This window comes from Crassostrea angulata, chromosome 2 (genome assembly GCF_025612915.1).
Source record: "Crassostrea angulata isolate pt1a10 chromosome 2, ASM2561291v2, whole genome shotgun sequence".
NCBI classification, from domain to species: domain Eukaryota; kingdom Metazoa; phylum Mollusca; class Bivalvia; order Ostreida; family Ostreidae; genus Magallana; species Magallana angulata.
In genome coordinates, this window is record NC_069112.1 from 40,633,839 (window position 1) to 40,661,687 (window position 27,849).

Below are 27,849 nucleotides of genomic sequence, written 5' to 3' on the forward strand. Positions count from 1 at the left end.
AAGTTAAAAGACATAGAGAACGGTAAGAATTTATTCTTAAGTAAACAAGTTCGAGTCATAAAGTATTGAATTACAATATCGTTCCTGTAGTCATAACTACTTGTGACCACTATTGATTACATTACCAGTATTTGGTGGGGGGGGGGGTTCTTGTTCATTTTTCAGTTTATATGATTTATTTTAGGGAAAAAAATCATTTTTGATAGGATTATTAATTAAGATATTTATCAAAATTAGACTTCATTCTGAAAAAAAGTAAAATTTGTTAGAATAGATCATATTACTAAGATAAGAACGAAAAAAAATTTTAATAAGGAAGTATGCAAGCGAAATATAGTGTAGTCTGTTTATTTCTCTGTTTTGTGGCGGCTTTTGTATTTTCTGTTTATTTTTTAAATGTTTTGGTTTTAAGGATAGCAAGTCTATGAACAAAAGTTATATTAGTATTATTACATATACATACTTAATAACAAATAACAAAACATTCTCTTAATAATAATGCATGACTTATGAAAGATCATTGAAGTTTACCATCATGATTGTATAAATAATTTCTATAATAGGTACATGTAACGAATTAGGTTTGAACCTTAAAAAATCTAGGGCAGTTTTGCTGTGTGAAAATTAATGTTGGACAATATAGTTTTCTGCAGTGTCATCTATTTTGTGAACATTCCTTTGAATTTTAAAAGAGGTTAGGGCCGAGAAGAAAAATAACCCATTTAAAATAAACCATTCAATACCAGGCAGATTAGTGAAGATTCATTGCAAGACCTTTAAACACGGAGGGAAAACGTTGCATTATAGGCGATTGTTAGAATTTTGCTGGCTTTAAAATAGAAAAAAAAAACATGTCTGAGGTACGTTAACAATTTGTTTGTCTTCGGAACCTTAAACATTTTTTTTAAGTTTAATCTTTAGATTTTGATAAAATATTTTATTTTAATCCTTACGGGTTTTATCCTGGTGTTTTAATTTATAATACAGGAAAAATACAGGAAAAATATGCACAATTTCGATACGTATATGTAATAGAAGTGATACCAAAATTTTTTTTTTTTTAAATCCTGTATTCTGATCTAGAAATTAAACGTTTAGAGACTAATTTAAAGTGTCCATACAAAATGTTATGGCTGAAATAATATCAAAGCCTTATTAATGATTACAACTTTTAATTTTCTCACATTCGTTTTGTGCCAAATTAATGCTGTACATGTTGAAGGAAATATCTTTTTTGAATTGGCATCCAAAACTTTTTTAATCGCACGCTTTGCATATCTACCGCCCAGGACGAAATTTGGTCCAACTTTGATTTCACCCCCCCACCCCCCCCCACCCTTCCCCCTTATTACTCGTTAAATGCTAATTTGATAAAACAAGCCAATTTTAATCTGCATACATTGAATAATAAAGAACCTTTAGCAACTTTGCAGTTTATACTTAAAAGGTTGGAAGCTGAGATTTTACCATTAAATAAACCAGACATTACTGAAAAGTATCATTAAGTATCTTAGATTGTATAGCAAAAAGTGTAAAAGGTTAGCAAACCTTTAACTCATTTGCCAAATTATATGAAATGTCTTACACCATTTTTTACGCAATCGATTAGACCTTAATTTAAACATAATATTTTTTTTTAATGAAACAATGAAAGCATGACATATGTCAATCCTATTTAAAAAGGTAACGTGAAGAAAAATAATGATGTGTATATGCTTAAACTTTCTATATTCTTTCATTAATTTTCTGTATGCAGAAATGCAATACCTATCTTAAATCAACTTGAAATTGATTTTATCGTATAAATTCATGTACCCGGAAGAGAATTAGAATTGTTATTTATTTTAATTGTTTGCATACTACTTGCATTTAAGTGTCCCCATGGTTTTTTCAAAATGTCGGTATACATGTTCTTCGTTCTAAAAATAGCGATTTTGTCATTTTGAATCATAATTTTCCATTTTTTTTCTTCTAAACGTTCACTCCACTTTAAACCTTTCAAAGAAACCTGGCAACCGACAAAAGAGAGAGCAAAACGAAGATAAATCAGACTTTTTTTTTTAAGTGGTCCTCTATTTACTTATATGACCTAAATTTCAATATACAACACCAATAAATCCACAAAATAAAATATTTTTTAGTTTAGATTTTTTTTTTGTTTAGATTTTGCGGGATTCGAGCTATGAACAATGTGCTGCTGTTAATAAGATTACACAGGTTAGTACAACTTTATATCATGGAGTATCAAATACATGCAGCATATCATTAAATCAAATCATATGTTTGATATAAACCCGAAAAAAAATTCTAAAAAAAGTTTGCCAGGTAATGTTAAAAATAACTGCTTTGCAACTACGATGGCGCCTGTGTTATGAAGGCTAATGTTAGGTAAAATGACTGTTACATGTGTATGTTGTTACGAAACCAAAAAAAGAATCATTGTACACGGCTTGAACTACATCTTTATACTAAACGTTTATTGAAAGGTTTAAAAGTAAAAAACCATTCAAAATACATGTATAAATGCTAATGTTAAGATAAGCATTTTTTTAAGAGAGAGAGGGGGTCACAGAAATGTTGATCTTTTCATGAAATATATACCAAGTGTTCAATTTCTTACTGTATTTGATGTTATTGTCAATACATATAGTTGATTGTAATTAATGATGATGCAAGTCAATATCTCTACTTTTGATTTGGAAATTGACACAGATGTCCTTTACTATCGCAACATGCATTTAAGGTACTTCACTACACCTTCAAATAGTTTCTCAAAAAAATTACTTGATTATGATAGAGAGCATGATGGATAAGAAGTATATATATCAAATTGGCGAAAAAAATGTGCTATTTTGGATAAAAATGATATTTTAAAAATCTCCATTCAGTGAATATGAACAAAAACCACAGGTGAATTTGAACTCATGATCTGTGGTTCACAAGCTACAGGATACTCAAACCACTGAGCTATGACGATATACATCTAAATTGTCTCATACAAACAGATTACCCAAACATTAGAATCGCCATCTTGTGATGAAGTGTCTTAAAAAGTATAAGTCTAGGTGTAGTGAAGTACCTTAAATCAATTGATATATAAAGAAAACGCTTTGCAATGCTTTATTTACATTTGGATAATGTTGACAATGTATTTTGTGTTGGTCGCATATCAAATTTTTTATCTCTGTCTTTCACAAGGTATGTGCCATTATCAAAACATTGTTAAATCAATCATATTTCATATAATCAATTTCATATAGTTTTTTTAAAGTCTATAGTGTTTTATTTGGCGTTTACTGAAATTTGATTTTATTTTATTTTATGTAGAGAATCAGGTTCAAATTAGAATAATTTGGAAAACTTTACATGAAATATAAAAAAAAATGTTTACATCGATCTGATTTTGTTTGTTAACTTTAACTAAAATATCTTTCCTTTCTAGGATGAATCCCATCCGGACTATGTTGAACTATCAAATTCTACGTATGACAAAATACCAGATGTAAGTACAATGCAGTTTTTGGAGTGTTTGATGATCGTGGAATTTGTAAGATTGTATTCATCTTCTTTAAAAACAGACCTCGATATAAAACTTTACTCTCAAATGTAACTCTCTAATGTAAACATTATGGGATTTTTCCAAACTAAACAATATTTTATAGGTAAAGAAATTTAATTTGAAACTTTTTGGTATAAATCTGGTAGATAATTTATTCTGTACCTTTTAAATTCATGCATTCATAACGCAAGGAGAACCCCTTCGTCATCATTTTTTTTCAAGTATATATCTATAATGAATCTAATTTCAAAAAATAACAATAATAGTTATAATAATTATATGTAATGTAATACATGTTATTCAAAAACTTCAGGTTCGATTACATGCCATTTACTGTGACGTATATTTAACCATGGACATGCACTACTATATTAAAAAAAAATGCCGTCCTATTTTATCTAGCACCATTTTAATGGACAGAATTCTGCTAAGCTGAATGGATCGCAACACGAATATACGACACCGCTGGATTTTCGGGTAATACAATATTTATAGACATTTAGTTGAATGAAGATTAGTAAAAATGAAATAGCAAATATCACGTCGTCATTAACAAAACAAAAAGGATGTGTTAATTTTATCAAGCCTCAATTATAAAAAAAAAAACTAATAAGGTATTATTTAGATCATGTACAAAAATTTTAAGTGGTCTAAAATGGGAAGCGAGTTAGCATGATGATGTATGTATATATTTTTGTTAAAAATATCTAAGTCAGCGGAAAGATTTGTTTACGATATTTGTGTAAAGTTGAATTGCAGCTAAGCTTGTATGTACAATAAAAAGAAAATGAAACTGTACAAAATAATTTTCCTTTCTTCAAATCTTCAAATTTAAAAATGATTTTTCAAAAATAGTGTAAGTGTAGTTTTGCAGAATATTCATCTTCCTTTTTAGGTTATACATTCAGCTTAAGTTTTATTTAGTTTGTATTACATTTCGTGTAATGAATTGCTTCTAGTAAAAAAAAGATAATTGACTTTTTTGAAGTTTTTTTTTTTATTAGAAACTTTATTGAGATTGTGATTTGTGAACCTACATTTTATTTTTATTCATGTTCAGTTGGATAATACATCAATAAATAGATGTAAATTATTTTTTTTTTCATTATTTTGGATAAATAAACGTTTCGAATGAGGATATATTGTAAGAAATTGCATACCACATAATTTTTATCCGCTTTCATAATATGAAGATTGTAATGGTATTTTGAGATGAATTTTTTCACAGTCGAAGTCTTTATTTTTAACTCAATTAACGTTTTTGCACTCTTATCAATGGACCTTGTAGCCTCTGCATTCCTCTTCAAATGGGATAGGAGATTCAAATTAACAAATTAACCGGGACATGGTTTTATTTTTCATCAAACAGCCCAATTTTCACGACACGTAAAACCACAAGTACAAAAGGCATTTAAATCGACGACATGTGTGCTTGTAGGTCAGGAAATAGAGATTTTCAATGGGGTTCATAGTTTACTTCTCCAATACAAATAGTCACATTCTTAACACATGAGACGGCAAAACGTCGTTGATTTAAATGATTTGTCATTTTGACAATAGTCGGCGGATTTTTTTAATATATGTTGCGTGTTTTGATAGAATTAACAACAACTTTACAGCAAAAAAAAAAATAACATGAAAAGAGTAACAGTTTTAAATGGTGAAAAATAATAAATACGCACAAAATAAAATATCGACCTTTGTCTTTTACAAACAGTAAAGTTTTGTCGCTTTATAGTATTCGTTTATATTTATTTTTTATTTGCATCATTTTAAAATGTCTCAATTTGTGGAGATCCATATTTTACAGGACTATAGTCTACAGGATTCATTGGATTATGAAAAACCTATACAAGTTGTTCGCCCATTGAGTCAGTTGCAACCACAGAGACAACAAAATAATTATGTACCCGAACTTCCCAGAGTAAGCGAAAATTGTTTTTATTGTCTATACCGACCTGATTATAAAATGACTTGGCTTTTGTAATATGACATCCCAATTTATTACAAGACTACAATAAACATGACATATAGATGACATGATTTTTAAAGTTATTACTTTTTAACATTGACAGTTTAATGACATGAAATAGTTTGTCAACGTAAAACAGTCATTTTCCTGTGTATATCTAGAACAATATTGAATAACATGTACCTATTTTTGTAGAATAAAAAATCTACTACCTAATCTAATGATATTACATGTACAACCTTAAATCAATTTATTTTACAGAACCACTCACAAGATATCCACGGAAAAAGTTTGCCACATTTACAGGAACGAAATAGAATACAAGTATACTGTGCTTCACATCTAACATTTAATTGAAATCTTAATTAATGGTTACTGAGATTCATAACCGAAAATAACCTTCAATTAATGGCACGGTTATTATAAATTTATAATAAATTACATATATATATATCCATATAATCTTCAACTTTTCAGGATACAACGCAACGTCATCAATTGGAAACCAAATTGCCTACCAACTTCTCTAAAAGACGCAAACGCCCTTTCATTGTCGCAGTGCTAGTTCTGACAATAATAATAATAGCAAGTGGTGTAGCAACCTTCTTGGTTTTTCACTTCAAGGAGCAAGGTAAAAATCGAACCGCTATGTAGAGACACTAGCATGAGGTATAAAACTTTATTTTATTTTTAGTAGTAAAAACAGGTTTTTTTCATATGTGATACAGATGACATCACAAACTCATACATGTATCAGCATCCGGGACTAACACATGTTATCAGCCCTTTAGGGCTGATACAGATTCGTATCACACCCCTTGCGGAACTCTGTCTTTTCTGCTTTCGGTTTTTATGCAATAAAACATTTGTTAAAGAAGTCATTTTCAATGCAGTTGAAAACTTCAAATGGTAGTAAATGTTTTGGAGCAGTTAATTTTAAAGCTGAGGAAATTTCGGTTCTGTACCTACATGTAGGGTAAAATAATAACATCTCATATTTCTATTCTATGCATGTACAAACGACTTTCAAATAATATTTTTTTCAAGTTGATTTTTTTTTCAATTGTGAATGTGCTTCTGTACTAGATTGTGAAATAGTAACATGATAATAATGAATAATAATTAATTACATTTAAAGCCCAATTTAATTGGCAATAAATCCCAACCAGTTTCGTAACTGTACATGGTTCATTGATACTTAACTTTTTAAATGTACCCAATTAGTTTTGAATCAACTTCACGCAATAATAATTCTGGTATGCATTTATTTGTTTTAAACTAGACAAAAGCAACACTGATGGCCAACAGCAGGATACAACAGGAGGTACGTACGCTATTTTTATGACGGATTATACAACAACAAAACATGCATATACATGTATTTCTAATTGATCAGATCTTTTTGATAAGTATGCACCTGCATTATGATTTAATTAATGATCCGAAGGATTTATTTTTATTGCCTAAAAGTGTTTCTACAAAGCCCGCGTTTTATAAAAAAAAAAAGAAGGTCTTTACAAGTGAATCGAATTATTTCATGATCATTTCGTTTTTGGAAATGATTTGCAAGACATGACCAGTATTTTTATTTTAGAGACAACATCGACGAGTCTACCAATGTCAGGTCGCACTTCAACCACTATGACAACTAAGACTGCATTCGTATCATCTTCGGTTATCGCATCCACACTTGCCCAAACGATGGCACCTACAACAGTTGCCAAAACAGAAGTTGTTACAGCATCAACCGCACCAACAACTGTTGTTCCCACCACATTTATTACAACAACATTAAGCCCAACAACCAGAACCGTTGCACAAACGGCAAATCCATCTTCAACAGCCTCCCCGACAGGTTTGATGAATATTGTAAATTGCACTTTAGCTAAACTGGATATTGTTAAGGTTTTTTTCATTCAACCTTTGAGACATATCATTTGATAAGTTCTGTTACATTCTTTTGGTTTTCTTGGTGAAGTAAATTCTAATTGCAAAGTATGTTAATTGTTGTTGTTCGGATTTTTTCATAACGCTTGCGTTGCTATCTTTCAACCAAACATGTACATGTATTTAATGTCAAAACTCAGAAGTATACGCCAACAAGAAGAATCAGCATATTTAAAGTGACTTGTATTTAACAGGTATGTTCAAGGATTGTAAAGAGCTGAAGTTAAATGGCTACAGCAATAATGGCGTTTACTCTATATACCCATACCTTCCGGTAACAACGTCAGTCAGAGTTTACTGTGATATGACGACGGATGGCGGTGGATGGACGGTATGGGGGTTTCTTCTTTATCTGATAGCAACTATAACCAACACAAAATATTAGAATAGTGGTTGAATATAGAAATTTAAAAGTCCCCTTGGTGTATGGCATTGAACCGATTATCAAAACAAAATTATTGTTTGAAACACAACAAAAAAGGCATAAAAAAATGCGTGTTTTTAAATCACAGGGATTGAATTAGAAGCCGGAGTATACATGTATATATTGAAGCATGTTTGTTAGGGAAACATCATGTCAGTCAGTCAGAGTGTACTGTTATATGACGACGGATGGCGGTGGATGGACGGTATGGGGGTTTCTTCTTTATCTAATATCAACTATAACCAACACAAAATATTAGAATAGTGGTTGAATATAGAAATTTAAAAGTCCCTTTGGTGTATGGCATTGAACCGATTATCAAAACAAAATTATTGTTTGAAACACAACAAAAAAGGCATAAAAAAATGCGTGTTTTTAAATCACAGGGATTGAATTAGAAGCCGGAGTATACATGTATATATTGAAGCATGTTTGTTAGGGAACAATTCCTTGGTTAATCTTTGTTACACTATACAGTGATCTGAACTTCTAGGTTTTTCAGCACAGAAGAGACGGATCTGTAAACTTTTATCTTCTTTGGGACAATTACAAAAAAGGATTTGGAGAGCCAAACGGAGAGTACTGGCTTGGTATGACAATTTTAAATTTTTGAAAATAACTTTAACAATTATATGTAAAACTACTTATTTGTTTTGTCTTTCAAGAGTTTTTATCCCTTTTTTTTCTTATTGTGTTTTTTTAGGTAGAAGGTAAAATTTTAAAAAGGTCTTGTTAAATAAATAAAATTGTGATTGTTAACATTAAATATGATTGTCAGTTGTATAAATACCTTTTTATTCAGGAAACGATCATCTTCACCAGCTGACATCTTTGGGAACTTCAGATTTTTACGTACGTCTCGAGAAATTCACTGGGGGATGGGCGTATGCAAAATATAACAACTTCACTGTAGCTGACGAATCAGATGGATACAGAATGAGATTGAAAGTCGGATCTTATCGAGGAAATGCAGGCAAGGACAAACAATCGTTTATTCTTTTTGGAAAAACCTACAAAGAAGCATATTAATTATTCGATAAGGTGTAGTTTCTGCCCCCATTTCTATAGATTGGAAAAAAATCATATCATTTAGATGTTTTGATAAAACAAAAAACTGAATGTTCGAGTTACACAAATTTAAAAGATTTCTTCATTGTGCTTTTTTGACGTTCGCTGAATGGACCATTTCTCGCATATTCTGAAAACCAGGAAAAATTCATCAGTTTTTCTTTATACCTATTACGGGGCGCTCTTTCCCGCACAGGACTAATTCTGGGCCAATCTTGAGCTTATTCTCTTGTTGTTGGACCCAGCCTCATGAAACCTCCAACAAGCCAACACGCAATTTATTTTTCAGTCTTTTATATAGACTTTACATAAAATATACTTTTACGTTAGTTTGGTATGCATCAGCACCGAGGGCCTGATTCCAACTGACTATATTTTACAATTCCGAATTATATTTAATAAACAATAGAATAATACAATGAAGGATTAATATAATATGTACAGAAGTAAGCTTAATTATCAAACACCTATTGATTAAGTAAACCATGCCATTTAAGCAGTATCGTAACGCCTCCAATACTATTTTGTAAAAGTCCACTAGGGGTTATATGGAGTGTTATGATATTTAATTTCTATAGATCCTCGAGATCTTTATTCCAGCATGCCCACACCTGGCGGTTGCGCTAGCCAAGGTGTTTCCGGCATGTCTCCACCTCTACATGGGAAGTAGGCCGTATCCCAGTCTGTATAAAAAGAGGAGGCAGAAAGACAGCTTGCAGATGACTACTCTTTATTTTGATATAACAATTTAAAATGACATTTTAACAATATTAACAATATTAATTACCATGAAACTTATCAACATTAATATTAATTACAAATATCTCTGAAAATAAAATATTATTTAAACCCTCTGAATCTACAAATGTATAAAAAGAGGAGGCAGAAAGACAGCTTCCAGATGACTACTGGAGAGCCGTGTTTCCCGCACCCCCATTTTATACGCACAGACAGTGCGCTACAACATTTTCCTCCTAATAAGTAAATGCAATCAAGTGCATACTAATGATCTGACGCACCATGGTCAGTAGTAGCGTTTTTTTAGATTTTGACCCAGCGTCGACAGGCTTATCACTGGACTAAATAACACAGTTCTCCAAGAACATAAATAAACATACGCTATCTATATAACGCTTTATGCTTTAACCAATTTCTAGTATGTCCGTTATGATAGCAGCATGTACATAAAAGGATTAATAATATCAAAGATGAAGTGTCAATAAACATGAACAGAAATCAATAAAAAGATTAGCTGTCCATCTCTGACTCTGACTCAGGTAGGATTAAGGCTGTGCTGAATTAAAAATGTTTAAAACAGTTGTCAAAATAGAATAAAAGTTTTTTGTACCAATTAACACAAAGTCCGAAAAAGTTAATTTACACAATAATTAAAAATAGTCCGAAATATTGAATTTCACACCGTGACATATCCAAGAGTAGGAGGTATAGAGCGCACCCTTGCACCAAAACAATTTTCACATATATATTAATGTTCATATTATTTTGCATGTCATATCAAAGAATGGTGTTGGAGAAAACATGCCCTCAAAATCATTTTTTTTAAACTGATGGAATATACACATGTACCCGATTTCCGGCTGAATACGTATACCTCATTTTTTTTTTAAAATATCACATTTCTGTTACGGCAGTGATTAGACAACTTATCTTTATAAATCTGATATAAATATGTTATCCATTCTTTACGCAAATTTCTAAAGCTCTATTCAGTTTGAATTCTATGGCGTTAAAACTCTTTATCTTGCACATAGTCCTTTAGAAAAAAAAAATAACTATATATAATTATTGTAAAAACAAATCATTAAATAGTTTGACAGTTGGCCAAATGATACACGCCAGATCTCGTCTATGTATAAATTTGAATTTTTTTTTTAGAAATGTACAAAAATCTTTTTCCTAAAATCACCTGTGGGGAATACCCTGTGAGTGTTATATAGGTACATGTATACTGATCCTGGACCATCACATTATCGTTTCCTCCTCTTTAAAGTTATTATTAACGAACCCGTTTGTGATTATGAATGAAAATCAACAACAACAATATGTCTTTTTTTTCATTCCGTCCTATACAAACTATGTTTAATGATATGACCCTGGCCTAAGCAAAGACACGCTGCGATTTCATCTGTCGTTATCTGATTCCTAGCGTTTTAACAGAAATGGGTAAATGGGTTTGGGTTTCTTCTTCGTATAACTTTCCTTTTTTTTAACTTTTATGTCACAGGAGATTCCATTGAAAGCCATGGGACTACCAATACAAATGGCTACAAGTTCAGCACATCCGATATAGATAACGATTTTGCTCCCGCAAGCTGCGCCTTCGCACGTCAAGGGGCATGGTGGCATAACGTCTGTACGTGGGCAAACCTGAATGGTATCTATGGAAACGGAAGTTGTATAGTCAGTGGGAATTGTAACTTTTGGTATTCGCTGACCAACAGCTATAGTGGAGTCAGGACGTCCTTTATGATGGTTCGACGTGTTTTATAATGCCGATGATGTTTCTCTAATGGATTTATATATGTTCATAAACAGGAAATAGGAAATATAGGAATTTTCCTGTTTTATTACATAAAGAAGTGTTAGATGTACCGGAATGAATATAATATCGCTTTCTAAAACATCCAATTCATTTGATATTTGACTTTTGTACTTATGAGTAGTTGGACTTTCAGAATAACATAACATATGTAATTAATGCTTATCTCAACACGATTATGTATAATAACGAATTGTTCGTGTGATAGACAGTATAGACACAACTATGACGTGAAGTTTTTGCTTATGTATAAAAGGTAATGTAGAAAAGCACAAATTAATATCACGTTTTACTTTTGTGTAAAATACTTTCAAAACACAGTTTAGTTGTATTACAACGTTTAATGATATATATTTACAACATCCAGTGTCTTTGCCTGTGATAACACTTCGAATCGATTTTGTACTCTATAACCCATAATACAAATGACGCCAAATCGAGGCTCCAGCGGGGTTTGCTTATTAATATTTAAATATGTAATCGTACGATGGCTTAAAATTATATAAATATAAGTAATAAGGAATGATTCTTTGAATATTATGAGATGATAATTTCGGTCGGGTGTGATCAAATCTATCATAAAGCCCTTTGGGCTTTATTGGATTTGATCACACCCCGACCGAAATTATCACCTCATAATACTCAAAGAATGATTCCTTATTCTTTATTTGTAAACTGTGTGTCGGAGAACATTATCATATTTATTAAATTTATCGAATGCATAATTGTATAATTTTAAGAGGTTCTTTGTTAGAATAGATAATTTATTTTAGCAAATCGTTTTTTTGAATTATGATAATTTCTTCCATCAGAACATATTAGTGTTTGCCAAAGGAAGTTTACATCAGATAGGAAAAAATATAGGTAATCACAGATTGCAAAGCTCACAGAGACGAATCATCTCCTTAATGTGGCATCGCCTTTATTAGAGCCACTTATTATATTATATGAACGTTTTGGTATTGGATATTCATGCATACTGTAGTGTGAATTGACACAATATCGTTTATCATATGTTTTAAAAAAATCATAATGTTTGATAATCATGTTAATTTTTATACGGTATTGTGAGATACATTGTTTATCATTACACTAATATAAAATACGATCTTGCATCTTATGATACTATACAATATTGTGTCATATGATACATTATATTATTATTATTCAGTTTTAACAGATAACACATTTTGTGTTATCTCAAGTCAATAATAAAAAAGGTACTTAATTTACAGAAAACAACAGCTGCCCTGTTCTGTCCTTTCAAAAGTACACCAGCAGACTTTACACTGACCAAAGTGATTTCTGGCATAGACCTAGGCTTGTTTTTCATCAAGAGGATGGATTGTTGTATTCAATTTCTGCAGTTGAAAAACAAATACTCTCTAGCTTCATGACGGGCATTTCTAAATCTTTCTCTTGAATACAAAATTCATTTCAACAGAGCTACAAGCATAACAGTTATGGATGTAGGTGGAATAAGTAAGAGCCATATAATGAAGCTACCAGCCACAAGTCAAAGTTGTCCTTAAAATAAAATTCTAATTTTGTAAGAGATGAAGAGAAGAGATATATCGTAAGTCCAATTCCTGATGATTTAGTTGATCAGGCGAGTTGTTTTATCCCTGTTCAATCCAAATTAAATCAAATTCTATTTAAATTATCCATATTTGTAAATGCATATAGCCAATATTGATTGAAGAAAATCTTTTCGGTAGCAATTGAAAGTTAAACAAATGTTCTTTGCTAGAATGACGATTAATGATATTTTCTATCATATATAAAGAGTGATTTCTGTACATTTGTCCATAAGGCTGAATTTGACAAACATACATACATACCCACAGACACACAGCATCATCATTGCGATATCCTCTTCGTAAAGAGCTACGGGACGGGAATACTGCACATTTTCGGAATATCAGACACCCGACTGCGGACTGCTGACTGCGGACCGCAAACAAAAGACTGTTCTTGTGGAACGTATCAAAACACGTTTTTAAACTTAATTAGAATTTACCTGTTCACGCCGCCGGTTTTTTTTTTTCGTTATTTTCTTAGATAAAATTGATACATTAAAGGAAGATTTCGTGCATTGTCAGCTCTATATATTGGGCAAAAAAGGTTTGTGTTTCATAAATATTATAATACGTTTAAAATACTTATAATGCAGTTGTATATGCATAATTTATGCATTTATTAAGAATGGACAAGGTGTTTGCTTAAATCGGAGATGGTATTGTCTACAAACAAGTCCTGCTACAATATCTACAACATATGCCAATTTTGTTCTTGGATGCCGCCATACACTGCTTAAAATTTTATATTTTTTCAACTTACAAATTGTTCGTTCTACAAGTGTTCTATAAGATGATACAATTTTATTAAACTTTCGGCGCTTTCTTTGTTCTTGATGATTTCTTGTAACTATTTGGTGTTGAGAAAAGGGTGTTATAATTGGATATCTGTTTGGATATATTTTGTCACCTAAAATGAAACAGTCTAATGGGAAAGGGAGGTCTCTTCCAATTTTGTAGGACATTATGGAATACTGCTGAGCGTCGTTTTGAAGTCCAAGAAACCCACTTTTTAGATGACGAATCAACCCCGAATTGTCAATTATGATTTGTGCATGTAACGCGTGATAATTTCTATGACCAGAGTAATACGGTCTTTGTGGTTCCGTTCTGGGACAATATATTTCGACTGATGTTCCGTCGATTGCACCAACTGCATTTGGTAATTTTGGCCAAATATGTATCATATCCCGCCATTCATCAACTGATGGCCACGTGATAAATGAATTTGCTACAGCATGGAATGCAGGCATTAACTGGTCAATTTCTTCATGAATTGTTGTGGTACTTACATCAAACAGTTGAGACAAGAAATTGTAAGATGGATAACATCTCAACCAAATCATAAATAAAAGCGTACGGTTTTTTTGGTGACAGATTATGGCCAGTCATTTTCCTACCCATAGCGTTAGTTATTTTCTGCACAAGGTTTAGAAAAGTTTCAAGACTCTCGCCTGTTATCTCATAAAAGCCATAGGAATGGTCTGAAAACATGCAGAATATATCTCTTCCTTGCCACACACCTGGTTCACCTGTACAAAGACGATGTCGCACATCCACCAAAGGATCAGGTGGGGGTTTAGTGATAATCATCAATATTGATAAAAATTGTTTAACAATAAAACAATCGGGCGGACACGAAGCAAAAGCTGGGAGAGCTGCAACCACAACATCAAAATCCATGTTTACCTGAAATTGAAACAATTCTTAATAAAAATTACCTGTTTTATATTTCCATAGTTTATATTTACCGGGGGATTGGAGGAAGATTGGGGGGGGGGGGGGGGGGGGGGGGGGTAGCAAGAGAGTTACTGAATCAATTAAAACTATTGGGGTCAATTATCGTTGGTTGTTACTATTTAATGAGAATGTTATATTTGCTAATATATGTACATATAATGTAGGAAGATTACTTGCATTTCATATTATTTGACACCCCCCACCCCCACCCCCCCCCCTAGGTTTATTTGCTGGTGAGAGTAACAAACGAAATTCTAGAACATTATGGCATCACAATTTAATTGATTCTAGGTTATTGGGGTTTTTATGGAAGTCTACGGGGTCTATGTTAAATTAATATATTTTTTTAGAAATCCATTTAATTCGTAATTCTAATTTAAGTTACAGTTGGGTCAAGACCCCAATCAATCTTAATGATCGCATTCATTCATTGAATATACTTTTCTATACTATCATAATAAATAAATAATATTACTAATATAATTTAAAACGAAATAAATAATTACATCCTTTGTGTTGAGTTGAACGGATCCTAAAAAGATTAATTGATTGCATTCGTAACCTAATATTATTTAAAATCCTTCACAAAATTAACACCCTTTACTCTAAATACAACCAACCTTTGCTTACATTTTTTATTACTTTTGATATGACCCTTTAGTTTTTTGTTTGTTTGGTTTTTTTTTGTACCGCTCTTCCTATTCTTTCATTCCGCTCAATTTCTTCCGAGAACACGGACTTACTTAGATATGGATGATTTGCCAGATATCCAAGATGGTAAGCTTTCATTTACATGTAATCTTTTTTATCAATATCTAAATACATATATGTATTTTATTTTCTATTGAAAACGACGTGCATTTCATTTTTATAGTGAACACATGCACAGTACATGTTAAATACATTTAAATAGATATATCATAAAAATGAAAATTGTTCGAAAATATTCAAAACTGTGAATTGTCATATGCTTAAGTTTAAATGATAATAAAATAAAAACCGACCCTCTCTCGGCAACAGTAAAATACAAGTGATTTCACAAGAGAAAAGGCCAATAACTCTTTTTTTTTTAAAGACAAGGCTTCCACCCGAACACCCCTCGCAAGTGCAAACTTGACGGAGGCGTTATCCCTTCATGCTTATCTATGATTAAATATAAAATAATAATTTTTGAAAGACATCTCCTTATTTCAATATATTTTTAACCATAAAAAATTAATAAGCATTGAAGTACATTTAAAATTCTATCAATCATATTTTTTAATTGCAGATAATTTCGAACATCAACAGCCTTTGGTAAATGTAAAACGAAAACGGGTGGTAAAGTTTTGCGATCAGGAAATCCTGTTGATGTTGAGGAGCGACCAGACTTATCCATGTGCTTGGCTCCAAATACACAAATCGATGATTGATAACATCCATCAGCTTCCATTAGAAACGCAGAATTTGTACAATTCCTCTAATGCAAAACAAATAAAAGATAGGCTTTCTACAAAATTATCTAAATTGCTGTCTGTATCAACCTCGATATAAAGAATATCACGATCAGGTAGTTTATATATTGTTTAAATAGAACTCTTTGTAATGTTCAAAATTATTTCTAAATAAATGTTCATATAAAATTCAACCAGCTTCAATTTTATAAATATAGTTGATAACTATTTTTGTATTTTTTTAGGAATGAATTGAAGAAGGTAAGGGACATAGAAATCAAATTAGCACAACCTGTTCATAAAAAACAGACCGGGGTACGTGCGACCACTGATTTGAACGAATTGGATGTAAGATCTCAAATGATGCAAGATCTGTTCTCTTCCGAAGAGGATTTGAATGAGGCCAATTCCGATTCGTCTACGCCTGCTCCTTCAAAATCTGCATCTTTGACCGGTCCGTCTACATCTACGTCTTCATCTTTGCCCGGTTGGTCAAAATCTTCATCTGTGCCCGGTTCATCTAGATTTTCATCTACGCCTGGTACTTCTAGACCATCACCATCTCAAAAAGGAGTTCGCACACGGCCACTTCTGAGCGTTATGCGGGAAAATCAAGAGGCGTATAACATTTTTATAACAAAAAAAGTACCAAAACTTCTTAAAGCTCTTGGTGTTGACTCTGACGAGTCTGCTTAATTTAATAAAACACTTGAAGAACTCGTTTCCTGTATATTTTTTAATTTCATTAAAAAGGGATACATTTCCTCTACTTGTTATAATATGTATAAACAATTTTGCGGTATTTTTTTAAACATTGATAACGTTTCGGTCAAATATGTCGTCAAGTATCATTATGGAATATCTTGAAATTACTTCGAAAACATAAAAAATATTATACATTATATACGTGTACCTTAAATTACGTGAAATTAATCTTTAAAAATATCATAATTGAAAGAAATCAACATGCTTATTCTTATAAACAACGCACCCGAAGTCAAAAATTAAGTTCAATGAAAACAATTTTTTGAACACATATTTTCTTCAATTTTCGTGTTTGACATGTCCCCTCAACTAAAAGGTCCGCAGTCCGAAGTCCTCTGTCTGGTGTCTGAGATTCCGAAAATGTTCATTAGGACGGATTAAATAAATACCGTTCTTTTTAAAATTTGAATACATAATTACTTGAAAAAATCATACAATACGTCTCACATTTTTCCTGCTGGCTTGCTTTAGCCCAACAAATTCATGTGATTGTCAATAATAAAAGCATAGCTATTACGAATTATAGCTACCAATCAGTGAAGAAGACCACAAGAAAACAATTGCTATTTATTATTATAAACATTACAGTATTTAAAAAAAGAAATTATATATATATATATATATATATATATATATAGATATAGATATAGATATAGATATTTCTGCCTACTTTCAGATATCTAAATATCAAGAGCTTGCTTTTTCATTTTTTTCAATAGGTATGCTCAAGTTTTTGTCAAAAATTGCTCGTATTTTCTGAAAATGAATGTTATTCGATCTTCGTTGGTTTGTTTTTGTCGAGAAATATTCAAAAAGGTTTGTGTATGATTGTATATAGAAAAAAATATGATAAAACATGTAAAACATTGCGGCCAATCAAATCAGCAATTTGATGAGTTATCTATTTACAAAACAAAACTTTAATTCAAATAAAAAAAAGAAATTACAACATCCTTCTAAATTACATGTTCTTTATATCTTTATATTTAACACTCCCTTCATACATAAGCAGTAGTCGAGTATGCAGTAGTAGAATAAATATTTTGTTTTTGTTTTTGGGGGTGGGGGGTTCCCCCTTTTTTTCATTACTTTTCTTTTTCAGCTGCCTTTTTGATTACTGATAATTGGTAGTTCTCATGAAAAGAAATAACAAAATAAAACACTTAATATGATATGTGCATTATGGCGCAATGATATTCCAAAACATTCAAGCAGATATTCAAATAATGAATACCTTGTAAGTTTACAATAATTTAAATTGTTTCTGTTTTACTAAAAAATGCTAACAATAACAAAATATTCAGCACAGATCAGCTTACAAAAAAAGGAGAATTTGGTAGAATAATATTCTGCAGGTCACACCATTTGTACTTTACAATTTCAAAAGAGAGTAAGACCAGGAAGAAAAATAAACTATTCAAAAAAACTTTCAATAAACAACCTTTTAGTTTAACTTCGTTTGAAGGCATTTAAACAGGCGGAGAAAAGTTTGTTGTGTTTTAATGTAACAAATATGTCTGAGGTATGTAACAAATTTAAACTAATAAGGCAAGACAAACACGTTCAAACATTTATTCGTTATATGTTGATGAATTATAACTTATATGATTATCATTTGTCTCTTCGGGTTATTTTTTCTTTTTTACATGGGTGTTTCTTATTAAAGTATCGTTGAAATATCAACAAAGTTGGCATGTTGTGAAATTGATAAAAATATCTCAATCATTTTTGTATCATGATCTAAAAATTGCATGCATAGTGCATTTTTCTGGGTCAGAATTGAGTTGAATGTGTTTATAGACTTGGGTCCTGAAAAAAAACATAACAAACGACTATTTTTTTCTTCTTCCGGATTGATGGTGTTGTCCTAGTTGTTGTTTAGTCAAAGGGATTTTCTTTTAAAATTCGCATTTAAATATTAAATGAAAAAAAAACACGGGTTATCGCTGATCTCGAAATAAGATCAAACTTTTCCACTTGTTTCATCCGGTTTAAGACAAGCTAAAAAAAAAGGCAATTTTCGGTTCAACTGTTTATGATGTTTTTTTTATTCATTGTATATAATGTTAGTGACTTTGGGATGCATCATTAATGTCAAAGACTACATTATTATATCGTCAACAATGCATATATATATATATATATATATATATATATATATATATATATATATATATATATATATATATATATATATATATATATATATATATATATGTGTGTGTGTGTGTACAGACATATGTAACTATCTTATTTACATTAAAGTAGAATAAAAAAATTATAAAAATAGTTATCAGTTAATCAGAAAATGAATGATAAAAGAAGTCTAGTACTTTTGCAGATTAAGAATGCATCGGTTGATATAGGTTAATTCTTACCAATAGATATAATAAACATGATTCAAAAGTTAAGTAGTTCATATCGGATTGTACATCAGATAATATAAAGGCTAAACAATAGGTTAAAAAAATCATTTGCCGAGGCTTTTTCTTCCGACAACTCTCACAAATTTTTTCAAACCTTCCTCTGAAAATTACGAAAAATTATAAAGCATGTCAAGTGCCCAGCTATTTATTCAAAATCTTGAAGATAAAACAAGAAGATTCTATATATGTGCATGCTACTTGCTACGCGTTGTCATCCCTTTTTCTGTTAATAATAATTGACTTTGGTCAAATTATATTTTTCTATTTTCTGTAGATCACTTATACATCAACGAATGACGCTAAAATTTCGTTGCCTATCAAAAATTACTTCAGCTCACTACAGCATTGTAAACATTAAAATCGAATATATTTTTTATGAGAATTTAAAAAAAGTTGACAGATTTAAAGCTATTTATATATCTAATCTTCACGTGGCTTTGAAGTCATTTCTAAATGTCGGTAAATTTTGGGGTTTTTTTTCTATAAATAGAGATTAAATCATTTTAAATCTTAAATGTCCCATTTTATTCCTCTAAATGCAAATCTTACCTAAAACTCTTTCAAAAAAACCTGGCAATTGATATGATAGATATGCAACACAGAAGTATATCTATTTCCATCTTTTCCAAAAAGTTCTTGCATTTTCTTGAATGACTTAAATCACAATATACGACCCAAAAAATTGAAGAAAATCAGTAAAAAAAATTTTTTACGTTTTAATTGCTTTGTTTAGATTTCAAGAGATTCGAGTTATGAAAAAGTTGAAGCTGTAGAGGAAACAAATGAGGTCAGTGTAAAAAATTCATAAACGTAGTAGATTCTTGTATAAGTATCATTTAATGAAATAATTAGTTCCATGTAGATTCGAACAATAGTATTAATGATTTTATCAAGCAATTGTGAGGAAATTGTTTGTATATACGACAGTGTACTGTAGATTCATTTGAATTCGTGGAGGCCAGTTTTCGTGAATATTTTGCTTTTTCTTGGGGATGTAATTTCGTGGATGCGTCGGTTTTCAGTTTAGTCAGATAACTAACTCTTTCAATTTTTTTTCGTTTATAAGGGCTACCCACGAACACCACTAAAATTGAGTCACCACGAATTCTCAAGATTCCGCTGTATATGTTTCACTTTTACATTGGATAAAACAAAATATATGTCTCTGAGTCTGTGAGGATAAAGCTTTCATTCAACAGGTCATAAATAATGTGTTGATGATAAGCCTTATAACTGAAAATCACAGCGATTAAAAGTCCCAAAAAACAAAACTATTTTTTTTAAATATACAAGATGTGTACGATATCGTACTTTCTTTCTGTCATGATATTTGATTATCGAAGTCATTATTTGTGGAGCATGTTTAGCACAGATAACGGTTTGGAATGTTTTATTTGATAGTTGACGATAATTTTTTTTCTTATAGAGAATCAGGGAACAAAAAACATTTGAGAAATAAACATGCGATAAAATAGTTCAGGCTTTGCAATCTTATTACTGAGTTGCATTTCTGCAAAGAATATTTTTTTTTTCTAGTATGAGCGGCATCCGGATTATGTAGATCTATCAGATTCTACTTATGATAGGATACCGGATGTAAGTATGTATGCATGTTAATTAATGTATTCATAACACAAAAAACACTCTGTTGTCGTGATCTACTTTATTAAAGAAAATGTTTTCGCATTAATCTCTTTGGAAAAAATAAATATCTGCAGGATATAAAGTAATTACCATTCCAAAGCATTCGATTTTTATTTTTACACAGCATTTAAGGTTGTCTTGAATTGTTATGACCTCTTTAATTCAATTAAAAAGAACCATATAAAGTAATTTAACTGTATTACTTTGTTTAAGCAACACTTTGATGGGCAAGATTATGTTGAGCTGAAAAATTCGTATAATGAATATACGACACCTTCGGATGTTCAGGTAATTTAACTGAAACTTCTCTCCAGTTTTTTTTTTTTATAAACGCAACAACATACAGTTCATTAACTACTATTAGAATCGTTGCTTATTAGTTAGAAGACCTAACATTTTATTAAGATCATATACGAATTTATGAATTATTCTGTCATACGGAGTAAATAAGTTTGATATTGTAAATTGATTCCAATCTATACCATTGCTGAGATTTATTCGTTCCTTTTTACTTATGATTTCATTTTGAATATATTAAATTTATGATATGGTACGCAGTTATTTGTCTTGTTCAACTGTATTACTGATTAGTTAAAATAAATTAGCATGTGCATTGAGCAGAATCGAACAAGATTTTTACTGCATTTTAAAAATGTAGCATGTCGCAGTATTTTATGCCGTACATATTAGCTGTCCACAAAAGCTCATACAAGTATTGCACTATTTTAACAATAAACCAAGTAGCATATGCGTATCTGTCTAGCTTGAATAGGGTAATTTTAACAGATTAACACAAAGACACTGTTTTATTTGTCTCAATAAAGTCCATTGTTCAACTTATGGAAAACGACAAGTATCGAAGGCATTTAAATATATAAGGTCAGAAGATGAGAGTTTGCAAGAGGGTCCATGTGAAACTTCCCCCTTGTACACACATATTTAACGATTGAGACAACAAAGCGTTGTGAATTTAAAGGGCCTTTTATTTCGACAATATTTGTATGACGAATGACTTTAACCAATCTTAATATCAGACAATACTTATAAAGAGCACAGATACATGCATATATTTTGACGCATAACAATAAAACAAGCGCATATAACTAAAACAAACTTATTTTCGTAAAAGCAATATCACATCTGATTTTACGCGTGAGAGGAATAGTTATAGTTATTTGTGATTCGTCTCATCATACATTTTTTTTTAAATTCCTGGGAGTGTTTCTTTTTACAGGATTATAACCTAAAGGATTCCTTGCAATATGAAAAACCTATACAAGTTGTTTGTCCATTCAGCCAGTTACAACCACCAAAACAACCAAATAATTTTGTACCCGAACTCTTTAAAGTAAGTGGCACTGGATTACACTCTCTATACCGACTCAATTACAAATTTGCACTTTGTTTTTGTTGTACGGTGTTATTATATAATGCTTGACTGAGATTTACAATACGAACGCGATATCGTTAAAAATGTTCTTAACGTTTTAACTTTGTAATATAATCATGTTTTAATGAAATAGCTATGCATCATTAACCAGTTTTGCTTAAGCATGACTTAAAAAAGACTGTATTAAACATATTTGTCAGACGAAAATTTGCAGTTTTTTTCATATAGTATTACAACTTAAAAAATCAATTACTTTTTAGAATGGAACACAATATCTACATGAAATCAGTGTGGAACACACCCATGTACACAATGAAAAACAGGTATAGTTTTCTTCCTGTAAACCATTTTATTGAATTTTTAGTGATTTTTGGTGTATTGAGCTTTACATTCTTATTTATCTTTAAATCATTTGAAGAACATTTTTACGTTAATCACACAGACCAAAATCATTTTAAATCTAACAGAATACTTACCAGACTCTTGAAGTGGACAACACAGTTCTAAGCAGCAATGAAAGGCACTCTAACAAAAGCAAACGACCTTGTATTGTTGGGGTGGCGTTGCTTTTGACAATATTGATAGCAAGCGGCATGGCAATATTCTTAGTTTTCCACTTCAAGGAACAAGGTAAAACTCGAACATCAATTCTGAATGGTTTTTTTATGCAATATTGTCATATAATCCTGGATAAATGAGTGAAGATGATGAGCAGATTAGGAGAATATCAAATTATATTCCTTAAAAAGCCTTATTTTTTTTAAAAGATTTTAACGATATTTGTTTTAACTGAACACTAGAACACTAGCAGTAAAACAAAATGTCAAATGTGAAACTGGTTTAATCAATAGTTGTTTAAAACAACGTTTATACGAGGGTTGTGCAAAAATTTCGTGGACACGTTATTTTATTCAAAATAATGGCGTCATTATCAGGAAAGTATTATAATATTCTAAAAAAGTATAGAGTATAATAATATATATGTATAAATATCAGAGCAATGTACATTTTTGTATTGGAGTTATATTTATATATACATTTCCTATGCCGGCCGCACAGCCCAGTCTGACGCTGTGTTATAACGACGTTTCTATAACGCCGTAGTCCTGAGTTCACATGAGAGTATTATGCCGCATTCACCGTTTGGCCAGAGGGTACAATCGCATACTCCATCAAATCATCGCTTGTGCAGCTTGCAGATAATAACACCTGAACTATTTCGATATTATTCCTGTTACCTTCATCGTTTGTTTTGTTTTTATCGGTATTTTACCTCAGTCAAAACAATTTTATGACGGCACGCTGTTCCGTGCGGTAAGCTGACATCGCATTTTCAGGCGTTTTTAAAGACATGATCTTGCCGTTATATCTTTTAAATGTCCTCTGCTAGTTTAAAATAGCTTCAAATGACGTATGAAAATGACGCAACCTCTTAAATTTGATTTGACATTTTATGACAAAGATTTAGATAAACAATATATGTATATCAACCCATTTAAAATGACAAAAACGCCATTGTCCACGAACTTTTGGACAACCATCGTATGTTTATAAAAGTTAAATTGAAACGCATATGAATGTCAAAAATAACTAAACACACAAAACATGGAACATTATTTGATATCTTTGGTTTTTTGGAGGGGTTTTTTTTTGTCCATTGGTTGTAGGTAAATAGTATGCAAAACACTCACGTATGTATTTATCTAATTTCACTGGACAAAAGCAACGCTTATGGTCAACAGCAGGATACTGCTGAAGGTAAGTTGATTATGTGATTATGTGATAATTCCAATCAATAAATGCTTTTTTTTCTTTAAGAAAACAAATCGACGATGTCAACAACGTCATTTTTCACTTCTACCATCATGACAACTATGGCATCTTCTGTATTATCGTCGGTTACTACAACATCACTTGCCCAAAGTACACCTATCTCCCAAACGATTGCGCCTACAACACTCTCCAAAACAGAAGCTGTTAATACATCAACCACAACAACAACTGTTATCCCCACCACGGTTATTACAACAACACTGAACTTAACTACCACAACAGTTATACAAACGGCAAATCCAGTAACAACTGTCCCCACCACGGAGCTTTCAACAACACCAAGCCCAGTTACTAAAACAGTTATACAAACGACAAATCCAGCATCGACTATTTCATCAGCAGGTCTGGTGACATGTAGTTTATTGTATATAACTCAATTAAAGATTATTTTTCATTTGCTTCAAATCTTGGAAAAATACCTTTTGATGATTATATTAGTGTATATGAGTTTTTTTGTAAAGAAAATGTTTATTGCAAAGTATTCACGATTGATAATATGTTTTTGTTTTTCAAAACTCTTGCATTTTTACCTTTCATTCTACATGCAACATATTCACATATTTTCAATGTCAAAGTATACGCCTATATGAATAAATAATGTATGTTAAATGACTGGTGTTTTACAGGTGTGTACAAGGACTGTCAAGAGCTTAAGATAAATGGCTATAGAAACGATGGAGTGTACACAATATATCCATATCTTTCGATACAATCACCAGTCATAGTTTACTGTGATATGACCACAGATAACGGTGGATGGACGGTATTTTTTTTATTCTGATACCAACTATCACAAAAAATATCAAACCATTCCTTAATTAAAGAAATTCAAAAGAAGCATCGATCATCGAAACAGAATGAATTTTTTGAACTTTGACAAAAAATGTATCTAAAGTTTTTAAATCATTAAAAATGAATCAGAAGCCACAGAATATAAATTATAAAGCATCGTTTTCGAAAAATGATTGTTAAGGAACAATATATTGGTTAATCTTTGTTACAATATACAGTGATGTGAACTTCTAGGTTTTTCAACACAGAAGAGACGGATCTGTAGAATTTTATCTTCTCTGGGACGATTACAAAAAAGGATTTGGGGACCCAAACGGAGAGTACTGGCTTGGTATGAAATATTTCAGTGTTGCTAATTTCATAGATATTAAATGTTAGAATTCCCTTTTTTGAGAGGGGGATAAGTGGTTGTATTTTTTAGATATAAAGATGGTGATCAGTTATTTAAATCCTTCTATTCAGGAAACGATCATCTTCACCAATTGACTTCATTAGGAACTTCAGATTTGTACGTGCGTCTCGAAAAATTCACTGGCGGATGGGCCTATGCAAGATATAACAATTTCACTGTAGCTGACGAATCATATGGTTACAGAATGAGATTGAAAGCCAGGTCATATCAAGGAAATGCAGGTTTTTACCAACAATTGTTTATCTTGATAGATATTTATATGCGGGAATATCTTAGATTCGATTTTTTTTTCTACGATAACAAATTCATTATATTACTAGGATAATAACTATTAATACTTTAAAAAAATCACTAGTTTTACAATTAGAAGTAGCGAAATAAAATGCAGATATCGGGTTAAGTGTCCCATGCATTTGAAAATAAATTAAAGAAAGATAAAGATACATCTTATTATATATGCAAATGTTTTTCTTTAATCATCGTATGAAAACTACTCCTAGTAGTCCCATGTATACCTATGATTTATAAGTGATAGATATTCTTTAAATCAATATTTATTAGGAGATTCAATTGAAAGTCATGGAACTACCAATACAAATGGCTACAAGTTCAGCACATCCGATATAGATAACGATTTTGCTCCCGCAAGCTGCGCCGTCGCACGTCAAGGAGCATGGTGGCATAACGTCTGTACGTGGGTAAATCTGAATGGACGTTATGGAAACGGAAGTTGTATAGTCAGTGAGAATTGTAACTTCTGGTATTCGCTGACTAACAGCTATAGTGGAGTTAAGACGTCATTCATGATGGTTCGGCGTGTTTGATGATGCCTTCGAATTGTGTTTGAACGTTTATATAATTATGTTTATAGACAATAAATATAAGAATGCTCGCAATGTTTTATTCGATACAGAGTTGTAACATGTATCGAAGTGAATATAATATCGCTAACAAACACGTATCGTTTTTTATCAATTTTATTTGATTCTTTACTAGCTATAAAGTTTAATTAGAATAATAATCAGAAAGTGCAAACGGGCAACATGACTTTTGTACTTCTAAGTAGTTGGACTTTAATAATCCCATAAAATATGCAATTTATGCTAATATCATCACGAATACGTTTAAATATTTATGAACATATTACTATGACATTGTACGGATGATGGAACAACATGGACACAGCTTCGACGTGAATGTGCATGTATATGAAATGGTATAATGTGCAAAATAATATAACGTTTTAATTTTTTGTGTATAAGAAGACCAAAACACAGTTTACATGTATAACAACGCTTTAAAGGGACTTGTACACGATTTGAGATAAAAAAAAAAAAAAACTTTATTTTTTATGTATAAAATGATTTACTGGTGTATTGATTTAAATGATCGACTCGACCAAAATATGGAATGTTTATGTCAAGTTACAAGCGAAATACAGAGGTAAGAATTGGTTGTTATGTAAACAAAGCTCGAGTCTTATAGTTGTTTACAAAATATTTAATGTAGAGATTAACTATTTCTTGGAAAAATGACATGTAAAAAAAAATTAAAACTAATTGAATATCTTCATGAATACAATTATCAGCAAAAGAAAGATACATCTGACTTAAACTTACACTAATACGACACATATGTAAAAATAACAATCTTCGAGCTTTGTTTACAAAACAAAGAAGCGTGAAATCTTTATCTTGCTTATAACTTTATAATTATTTGACTTTCAAATTTTGATATAGCATTAAAAACTTCTATATTTATCAGTATATGCATTGAAAATGGAAAAAAAAATGAAATTTTTTTTCAAATCGTGTCAAAGCCCCTTTAAGCCTTTGGTAAGTTGTTTGCCGAAGAACCTAATTATCAAATTTATCGAATGTGCAATTACGTATTTACAACAGGTTCTTTGTTTTAAGAAAAAGATAATTCATTTTAGCTAGCTAGCATATCGCATCATAAATGATTTTTTCTATACAATTGTATTTGTGTTTGTCAGATGAATATACATCAGATTGAAAAAAAAAATCAAGTTGTTTTACATTTACATTAACTATTGTGAGTTTAAATTTTAAGAAAAAAAAATGATCACACTAACAATCGTTTTGTCATCTCGAAAGTTCTAAATATTTACCATAGGATCGTATTTAAATTTGTAAAAATGAATGTTTAATATTCCAAATTTTAGCATCATTATTTCCTTTTAATTTCTACACAATAAAATTGTTGTTGCTTTTTTCTATTTGTATGAAAATTGTTGTACAGTGTTGTAAAGTGTCACCAATCAGAAGATAGAAGTAACCTTGTGGT

At 31.0% G+C, this 27,849-nt stretch overlaps 1 protein-coding gene across 1 annotated transcript; it reads left to right on the top strand.

Annotated features, from left to right (window-relative positions):
* The first annotated feature begins 753 nt into the window (after positions 1-753).
* LOC128174333 (uncharacterized) lies at positions 754-27,672 on the top strand. The gene is made up of 25 exons (XM_052839905.1): positions 754-860; positions 2,164-2,217; positions 3,443-3,502; positions 3,962-4,036; positions 5,370-5,483; positions 5,793-5,855; positions 6,009-6,162; positions 6,814-6,855; positions 7,126-7,386; positions 7,673-7,809; positions 8,396-8,492; positions 8,705-8,875; positions 11,216-11,472; positions 18,511-18,567; positions 20,205-20,258; positions 21,008-21,067; positions 21,329-21,403; positions 22,350-22,463; positions 22,766-22,828; positions 22,973-23,135; positions 24,324-24,680; positions 24,965-25,101; positions 25,365-25,461; positions 25,593-25,763; positions 26,104-27,672. The coding sequence occupies exons 1-25, from the start codon at positions 852-854 to the stop codon at positions 26,364-26,366; spliced, it is 3,105 nt and encodes a 1,034-aa protein (XP_052695865.1). The 5' UTR covers positions 754-851; the 3' UTR covers positions 26,367-27,672.
* The last annotated feature ends 177 nt before the right edge of the window (positions 27,673-27,849 follow it).

What these genes read in the sequence shown, in the direction of transcription:
- LOC128174333 (XM_052839905.1), top strand. An exon ending in CTGTTAATAAGATTACACAG is followed by an intron (nt 2,218 to 3,442) that starts GTTAGTACAACT and finishes TTTCCTTTCTAG; the next exon opens with GATGAATCCCATCCGGACTA. An exon ending in ATGTAACAAATATGTCTGAG is followed by an intron (nt 18,568 to 20,204) that starts GTATGTAACAAA and finishes TGCTTTGTTTAG; the next exon opens with ATTTCAAGAGATTCGAGTTA.